The 10077-nt window shown below is 43.1% G+C and overlaps 1 protein-coding gene across 1 annotated transcript; it reads left to right on the plus strand.

The window, feature by feature from the left end:
* The first annotated feature begins 4901 nt into the window (after positions 1–4901).
* On the plus strand, positions 4902–8546 carry LOC129855176 (relaxin-3 receptor 1-like). Its single transcript, XM_055922577.1, has one exon. It carries the CDS (start codon positions 5312–5314, stop codon positions 6515–6517), a length of 1206 nt encoding a protein of 401 aa, XP_055778552.1. The 5' UTR covers positions 4902–5311; the 3' UTR covers positions 6518–8546.
* Positions 8547–10077: the final 1531 nt, after the last annotated feature.

Genomic DNA, 10077 nt, shown 5'->3' on the forward strand with positions numbered 1-10077 from the left:
TCTAGGTCACACACCCCTCTAGGTCACACACCACTCTAGGTCACACAACACTCTAGGTCACACACCACTCTAGGTCACACACCACTCTAGGTCACATACCACTCTAGGTCACATACCACTCTAGGTCACATACCACTCTAGGTCCACACCACTAGAGGCCACACACCACTCTAGGTCACACACCACTCTAGGTCACACACCACTCTAGGTCACACACCACTCTAGGTCACACACCACTCTAGGTCACATACCACTCTAGGTCCACACCACTCTAGGTCACACACCACTCTAGGTCACACACTACTCTAGGTCACACACCACTCTAGGTCACACACCCCTCTAGGTCACACACCCCTCTAGGTCACACACCCCTCTAGGTCACACACCACTCTAGGTCACACACCACTCTAGGTCACACAACACTCTAGGTCACACAACACTCTAGGTCACACAACACTCTAGGTCACACACCACTCTAGGTCACACACCACTCTAGGTCACATACCACTCTAGGTCACATACCACTCTAGGTCACATACCACTCTAGGTCCACACCACTAGAGGCCACACACCACTCTAGGTCACACACCACTCTAGGTCACACACCACTCTAGGTCACACAACACTCTAGGTCACACAACACTCTAGGTCACACACCACTCTAGGTCACACACCACTCTAGGTCACATACCACTCTAGGTCACATACCACTCTAGGTCACATACCACTCTAGGTCCACACCACTAGAGGCCACACACCACTAGAGGCCACACACCACTAGAGGCCACACACCACTAGAGGCCACACACCACTCTAGGTCACACACCACTCTAGGTCACACCAACACAATTTGCATTTCTCCAGTACTGTGAAAATAAACATTCTAGGAAGGAAGCAATCAGAGCCATTGTTAATCGTAATGTGAAAGCAAACAAGATGACGTTTGCTTACCGCCCCAATAGGTCCACAGACGATGCAATCGCCATCACACTCCCATTTGGACAAGAGGAATACCTATGTAAGAATGCTGTTCATTGATTATAGCTCAGCATTCAATACCATACCCTTCAAGTTCATCATTAAGTTTGAGGCCCTGGGCCTGAACCCCACCCCGTGCAATTGGGTCCTGGACTTCCTGATGGGCTGCCCCTAGGGGTGAAGGTAGGAAACAACATCTACACTTCGCTGATCCCAACAAAGGTGCATGCTCAGCCCCCTCCTGTACTCCCTGTACTCCCTGTTCACTCATGACTGAGTGGCCATACACGCCTCCAACTCAATCAAGTTTGTAGACGACACAACAGTAGTTGGCTTGATTACCAACAACGATGAGATAGCCTACAGGGAGGAGGTGAGGGCCCTGGCGGAGTGATGCCAGGAAAATAACCTCTCCCTCAACGTCAACAAAATGAAGGAGCTGATTGTGGACTTCAGGAAAAAGCAGAGGGAGCACATCCCTATCCACATTATAGGGACCGTAGTGGAGAAGGTGGAAAGCTTCAAGTTCCTCAGCGTACACATCACTAACGATCTGAAATTATCCACCCACACAGACAGGAGGCTGAATAAATTTGTTGTGGCCCCTAAGACTCTCACAAACTTTTACAGATGTACAATTGAGAGCATCCTGTCGGGTTGTATCACCGCCTGGTACGGCAACTGCACCGCCCACAACCGGAGGGCTCTCCAGAGGGTGGTGTGGTTTGCACAACGCATCACTGGGGGCAAACTACCTGCCCTCCAGGACACCTACAGCACCCGATGTCACAGAAAGGCCAAAAAGATAATCAAGGACAACAACCACCCGAGCCACTGCCTGTTCACCCCACTATCATCCAGAAGGCAAGGTCAGTACAGGTGCATCAAAGCTGGGAACGAGAGACTGAAAAACAGCTTCTATCTCAAGGTCATAAGACTGTAAAATAGCCAACACTAGCACAGAGAGGCTGCTGCCTACATACACAGACTTGAAATCATTGGCCACTTTAATAAATGGAACACTAGTCACTTTAACAATGTTTGCAAATCTTGCATTACTCATCTCATATGTATATATTGTATTCTATACTATCTACTGTATCTTAGTCTATGCCGCTCTAACATTGCTCATCCATATATTTATATATTCTTAATTCCGTTCCTTAATTTAGACGTGTGTGTATTAGGTATTTGTTGTGACATTGTTAGATATTACTTGTTGGATATTGCTGCACTGTCAGAACTAGAAGCACAAGCATTTCGCTACACCCACAATAAAATCTGCTGAACACGTGTATGTGACCAATACAATTTGATTTGATTTTCGAGACATTTTTGGAAGACAATGTACTGTACGTTTTTACTAACTTTACTCAGTATACATTTGCATTGATATACTGTATTGTGCTTGCTACCTTCAACAATAACACAATGTTCTTCCTATTCATCCTCCCAGGGAAACGGCAGGTATTCTCATCAATGCAACAGCCACTTTTCTCAAGGATTTCACATCGAAACACACAAGTCAAATGTACCAAGTTCTTCTTTTCAGAAATAGTGTTACTGGAGCATTTGTAATGCATGACATCAGATGTGATGGCTAGTGTGTCAGAAGAACATGTGAGAAAAGTCTGAAAGAACGTTCCTATTCCATTACTATGTGTGACTTGGGGATATAACAGGGTTATTTTAGTATGTGTTGTAGATTGTGTGTATGATCTTGGTCTAATAGCAGAAAAGATCCAGCTACATTATTCAAGTGGTTAGTGTAGAAACATCTGCCAGACCAGGGTTCCCCAAACCCGGTCCTGAGGCCCCCCTGGGTACACGTTTTGGTGTTTGCCCTAGCACTACACAGCTGATTCAAATAACCAACTCATCATCAAGCTTTGATTATTTGAATCAGCTGTGTAGTGCTAGGGCAAAAACCAAAACATGCACCCAGGGGGGGCCAGGACCGGGTTTGGGAAACCCCGTTCCAGACTACTTTTATTATGGAAGATTTGAATATGTTTGATTGCTCTGTATCCCCCCACTGGAATACTAATTATTTACAATTCATTTATTAGTTTCTCATAGACAAGCTCTCTTCTGACCCTGTTGATTCGGCCTCAACCATGCTGTGCCGGAAAGATGGTCCTAATTTTACTTTGGCTGCCTTTAACAGTCTACATTCTCTTAAGGTTTCTTTATATAGCCAGGAGTTTGTTTAAACTGTTACAAACACAATGGTTACTTCACTGAATAGATTATTGATAAAATATTGGATATTTAACAGTTTACTGGTTGTAATTGGTTGTATATTTATCAGCTTTTAGTTGAAAAAATGAAATCGCCGCATTCTCACCTATTTATTCTCAGAATGCATCCACAGTTTCACTCATGATGACCACTTTCATCTCTACCTTCTGAAACAACCTGGTCTCAGAGCATTGCATATTATTCTGGATGTAAATCTGAGACACTCCATTTAGTGTGATACAGTATGTTACGTTTCTTATGGTATGTATTAATTTGTGGATATCCATCATCCATTTCGTATGATATGTTACGAATTTGCTAAACGTACAATATGCTACAAATTAGCAAAACGTACAATATGTTAAGAATTTGCGAAATTAATGATTTGTTATGAATTGCAATTTTTTGTGGCTAACATTAGCTAAGTGGCTAACGTTAGCTAGGCTAGGGGTTAGGGGTTAGGGTTAAGGTTAGGAGTTAGGTAAAAGGGTTAAGGTTAGGGTTAGATAAAAGGGTTAAGGTTAGAATTAGGGGAAGGGTTAGATAACTTGTTAAGTAGTTGCAAAGTAGCTAAAAAGTAGTAAGTAGTTGAAAAGTTGATAATTAGCTCAAATGCTAAAGTTGGCCGTGATGAAATTCGAACATGCAACCTTTGGGTTGCCAGACGTTCGCATTATACGCCCACCCACCCTGACCAACCACCCTCCTTTCGTTTTTGCATTAAGTAACCTTCTGTCTTTATGTAACCATGTCAAAAGAAACATATCATACTCATTTGAGAAACTGGATTTACATGTATTCTCTTACGTCTAGTCTATGAGACCTGTCTGAAAGCACTGGGGAGAATCTGCCAATGTGCCCAGGAAAACATTTCAGATTAAATAATATGACAGCTTTATCCTTCTAAACACCTGCTATTAATCCCTAGTCCCATGACTGTCTGATTTCTAAGTGTAACGAAGTGGTTAAGTGAACCATGCTCATGTGCCATGAGACCTGAAAATTTGTGTTAGCTCCCCAAGCTAATGTAATGCCTAGGCTTTAGGTCAGCAGGCTAATACAGTCTTGTAGCACACAGACGACCTGGGTTAAAACCCAGTCAATCACATTCGTGCCTAGACTCGGGTCAATTGATGCCTATCAGCTGCAGAGGTTGTTGTGGAGAGGGGGTTAAAGAATAAGTAATTCTGTAAAAGCATGCTCTTTTGATGATTAACCTTGCCTGAGAGTTAAAGAATTGAGTCAGTTGGAAACAATACTGGTATTTTTGTTGTTGTTGCCCTTTGTAAAACAACTATAACGAGCTGGTAATTTTTTTTTTTTTTATCTGTTAATTTTCTAATTGTCCAACTTGATCCCCGAGGTAATAACTTGAGCAGTAGGCTAACAGTGTGCCGCCTATTTTCTCTCCGCATACTCTCTGTTCCAGCACGTTTCAAGCGCTGAGAAAAAGAGAAGTAGATGTTAAAATACCTTGAGTCAAGGCTGATAATATCTCTGTTTATTCCGAGGAAGAGAGGGCAGTTCAGGTGAATAAATGTGTGGTTTGTTTGTTTTGTTTAATCCCAAATTAATTCAATAACGCCACGGAGCTCACTCCATGACACATTTACACACTCCAAACAAATTGAAGACACACAGCAAACAAGATTTAAATTCAATGTCAGAAAGTACTGAGATGTATTTATGATGAGTGGGAGATGTGCACAAACATTGCAGGACGACCAAGGCATTTTCTGGGTTGTTTCTAACGGAGACAGGCGAGAAGCTGTGGTGGTGATTACGAGCCTGAACCTTGCGCGTGCCTGCGGAATCTATAAAAGAATGAGAGGTGAGTCCACCGAGCTCAGTGAAGTGAATGAGAGACGATACGCTACGCGTTGCAGAGGACCTATACAGTGGAGACCTATACAGTGGAGAACAACTTGGATTTAGCAAAAAGACAGCTCGACAGAGAAAATGAATAGGACAGGTATGTTCTAAGTAACATGTAGGCTGCTTTTTTCCCCCTCATCATGAATGTGGCATCTCCTACCAATTTCTACTCCTGAGCATAAGAGGTCTCCAACATGCCATGCTGAGTGATTTGTGAATGAATAAGTCCGCCATGCAACCAAATGACAGTGTGCAGACCCTGGTACCAGAGGTGTGTGAGCAAGTACTGGAGGATAATGCAGGACTGGGTTACGGTGGCTCTACTGGCAACCTGTCGCTGCGCTGCTGGCTACACTTCTTAAGCAAGGAATCCATACTGGAGCTTCAGGGAGATGGTTCCAGCATCACAGTACGTGTAATGATAGCTCTGGTGTACTCTGTCGTGTGTGCACTGGGGCTAGTGGGGAATTCTCTAGCACTCTACCTGCTTCACTCACACCACAGTCAGAAGCAGTCCTCAATCAACTGCTTTGTAATGGGCTTGGCTCTCACCGACCTGCAGTTTGTTCTCACGCTCCCCTTTTGGGCTATTGACACGGCTTTGGACTTCCGCTGGCCCTTCGGCAAAGTAATGTGTAAGATCATCAGCTCCGTGACCATCATGAACATGTACGCCAGCGTCTTCTTCCTGACTGCCATGAGTGTGGCTCGATACTACGCAGTTACCTCGGCCCTCAAGATGCACAGCAAGCGTACGGCGGCAGCCAGCGCCAAGTGGATCAGCCTGGGCATCTGGGTAGTGTCGCTGCTAGCCACCCTGCCCCACGCCATCTACTCCACTAGTGCCCAGCTATACGATGAGGAACTGTGTTTGGTGCGATTCCCTGAGTCAGGCAGGTGGAACCCTCAGCTGCTCCTGGGGCTGTACCAGCTACAGAAAGTACTGCTGGGCTTTGTTATTCCCTTGGTGGTCATCACTGTGTGCTACCTGCTACTGCTGCGCTTTGTGCTGAGCCAACACATCAGTGGAGCGGCCAGCTCAGAGGGCTCGGAAGGCCGCCACAAGCGCCGGTCCAAAGTAACCAAGTCGGTGGCCATCGTGGTGCTGTCCTTTTTCTTGTGCTGGCTTCCCAACCAGGCGCTGACGCTGTGGGGCGCGCTGATTAAGTTTGACCTGGTGCACTTCAGCAACGCATATTACAACGTCCAGAACTACACCTTCCCGCTGACTGTGTGTCTGGCTCACACCAACAGCTGCCTCAACCCTGTGCTCTACTGCATAATCCGCCGTGAGTACCGCGCGGGCCTCAAAGAGCTGCTGCATGCCACACCCTCCTTCAGGAGCCTGGCCAACCTGCTACCCCGCAAGGCCAAGGTGGCAGAGGCTCCCCCTGTCATGACGCTGGTCCAGATGGATGTCTAAAGGCGGGCGGCTCAGCGTCTCTCGTAGACAATGGGCAACAACAAGGAATGCACTCAGCTCTCCAAAATACCACTTTCATGGAATTTGTTTGTTGTAGTTGCTGGAGCAGCATCACAAGGCAAGCCCATTGGGATGTGTGCGGGGCAAATTAAATAATAATTACATACTTTACTGTTTAATTAGTCATACTATGCTGTTTTACTTGGAGAATTGTCTGTTGTTATATGTTAGTATTTTGCTGATACAGCTTCGTCTTTTGTAACTTGGTCATGGGTCAGGGCCTACAGATAAGAGCCATTTGGGTGTGACTGTAGTATGTGACATCCTGTTTTAACAATCCACAGGAACTTAGATGTGTGGAAACATGCAGGAAGGAACGATCAATGGTGGCAACGTCAGCTATCTTAATCTGCACAGACAAGCTAAATCAGCTTTTACACACCATGTTCCGTCCCTGTTTCCACCGGTCTGCTAAACTGCCACGTCGACAAAATAGGTTGTTCTTTTTCTATAAGAGGAGAGAGACAACTCTTTTCGTTGAGCTTTCCTAACGATGCACTGTTGAGTGGTTGTTATTGATTGCTTCATTTTTGCAAATCTTATAAATAGTTGTTTTGAAGAATACAGTCTCTCCCTTTGGTTAGAAAAACCACGACATGTTGTTCGTCGAGCAGGTCCAGTTGTTCGTCGAGCAGGTCCACATACTTTTGGTCATGTAGTGTATATGGTTGGATTTGTTGGAATTCTCTCTCCAGATCTTCCTATAGGGAAGCAAATCTTCCTTGCGATGTAGTTAGACACAAAGCTGCTCTCGCTGTCAGAGACGTCTGTGTAGCCCGTTGTTCAAATGGTGATGTGTGTGTGTTTTTGACCGAGCTAGTATAAGCCAGCATACGAACATGCCCACTTTTGCAACATAATGCCTGCCCTTCGACCTTACGCCTGCCCACATGTGAAAGTTCAAGTAAATCACATGATAAACGAGGTGAAAAGGAGACTGGAGGCCGTCTTTAATAACTTGTGCTGCCTTCTCATAATTTATCATAGGGGTCTTAACAGGTTCAAGCTGTACTGCTTCACCCACCGCCTTGTACCTGCGAGATAAATACAGACCGTCAATCCCCCCATGATCTCCATTAAGGAGGGAATAAATAATACATTTGTTTTCACTCATTTGAATCAGTGAACTTACTCATAAAGCTCATAAAGCCATTTCTTCAAGCTTTGTGGACAAATGTCTCGCTTCAGGAAGCTTCGTTGTGTGTGCAAGCAACAGATTAGTAGTTTGAGTATTGTTTTACTCCAATGGACATAGAAACATTTAGTGTGGTGGGAACATACTGTATATGTGATTGAGGTAAGGAATGTACCAGAGGAACATACCAGAAAGCAAGTGGTAGGTCATTGCCTTGCACCACATAAGCTGATCATAAAAGGAAAACATTTCTCCCAAGTGTTAACTACAGATGTATGCAAGGTCAGGGTCTCTTTCTTTGTGCACTAGAATGTAAGAAAACAATTATATTTGAAGGAATGGAGAAATTGCATTGCATTGCAACAAAAATACAACCTTGCTTTCGCCGTCTGCCTATTAATCACTCATTCTCAGTCTGTTACAGACATAGAGCTGCTCTCTCTCTCTCACACACACGCATGTAGACACGCACCCACACTGAGCCGCTGCTTGCTTTAAGAGATACAATGTGAATGTCTTATTGGATATCATCCTCCTACACATTCACACATCTGTATTCAGAAATCAGTTTGAAGGAAACATATTCAAATATTGAAATAGCCTAAACTTTCAATGGGATGTGAATTAAAAAAACACAAGTCTCTGTGAAATCATGTACTGTAAGGATTATACTGCAAAAGCTCTACAGTATTACTACTGTGATTCATCATTCTCTGTAATTGTGTTGCCTAGGTATATCATTATATAAACAGTTTTTCTAAGTAATTATGAAAATTACAAGTGAATACATGATCTGCATTATGAAAGACTAATAAATAAACCACTCAACTTGAACATTCTCTTTTGATTAATTGGGCCGTGTTAGAATTCAGAGCATGCTGATGGGGATGTATTATCTATTGTTTATCTGACTGGCTGGCCGTTGAGGGTCCCAGTGATGAAGTGGCTCTAATTATGCTGTTAAATACTTGACATTCTCAGCATGTAGACAGGAATGTGGCTCTCCTCATCCTTCTCACGTAGCGTTCATTCTGGGTTCACCAGGCTATTCTTCTCCTGCACTGAAAGACAAACTCTGTCAAACCATACCAAACTTTCAGCCTGAGAAATTATGAGGATTCTTTATTTTCTCAACCTGTAACAAATAAAATGCTTTGACACCAGCTGGCCATCAATGGCTGCTGTATCGCCTTAAGGAGCTCCTTTCCCAGGCACTGTGATTTATTCATTAGTCATTGATGGACCAGGGTCCACTGCATATCCATAGAAAATGTATTTGGTATCACCTTCCACTTGACTTTTAGCAATTTTTCTACTTAGCCTGACATTGCCTTATAGCAATGCATAGCTAAACTTTCAGATTCATGGGCAAAGAATTTGCAAACCATCTGAGAAATATAAAATTGGTCACGTTGTGATTGAAAGTGCAAAATCATCAGATGATAAGTAAATTAGCTGACTACAGTCTAGACGTGTGCAATATCTCTCCATTAATGATATTACATATTTAGGCTGATGAATAATACAGGAAGCCCTACTCAAAAAATCTTATAGGATTCTAAGAAAACAAATCTAATAGAAAATCCTATCAGATTTTGGGACCTAGCCTATATTTATTTATTTATTTATTCATTTGACCTTTATTTAACCAGGTAGGCTAGTTGAGAACAAGTTCTCATTTACAACTGCGACCTGGCCAAGATAAAGCAAAGCAGGTCGACACATACAACAACACAGAGTTACACATGGAATAAACAAACATATGGTCAATAATACAGTAGAAAAAGTCTATATACAGTGTGTGCAAATGAGGTAGGATAAGGGAGGTAAGGCAATGAACAGGCCATGGTGATTTTAGGCTATATGAATAGGCTATATGATTTTAGCTAATATAATATAATCCTATAGGAGTACAACAGGACTGGTTCCAATATCTGATAGGATCTTTCTATTGGATTCTTGTATTGGAATCCTATAGGATCCTATAAGAAAATCCTGGTTCCAAAATCGAATTGAAATGTTCTATTGGTCATGTTGCAAATCAACTTTCCTGGAATCACTCCCATATTGTAATGGTGCGTTGAAGAGGTTGAGAAGCTTAGGGAATTATCACTGGTGTGACTAGGCAAAGATAAAGTATGTGCTCTGGAGATGTGTGAGAGAGGCTGTTCCTCAGTCTTTAATCTTGATTGCAGTTTAACAATTTAAAAAAAGGTTTAGCTATGAAATTGTCCAATAAAGCTGTATTTATCCAATTGTATTGTTCATACAATGTGGTCTGAAATAACAATGAATAGAATAATATCAATACTATGGCTTGACAGGTTATAATATATAGGCAGGGTGATTGTCATTGTGGGAGATC

This window comes from Salvelinus fontinalis, chromosome 5, assembly GCF_029448725.1.
Source record: "Salvelinus fontinalis isolate EN_2023a chromosome 5, ASM2944872v1, whole genome shotgun sequence".
In the NCBI taxonomy this organism is placed as follows: Eukaryota; Metazoa; Chordata; class Actinopteri; order Salmoniformes; family Salmonidae; genus Salvelinus; species Salvelinus fontinalis.

What these genes read in the sequence shown, in the direction of transcription:
- LOC129855176 (XM_055922577.1), top strand. Translation starts at nt 5,312, where the DNA reads ATGAATAAGTCCGCCATGCAACCAAATGACAGTGTGCAGACCCTGGTA.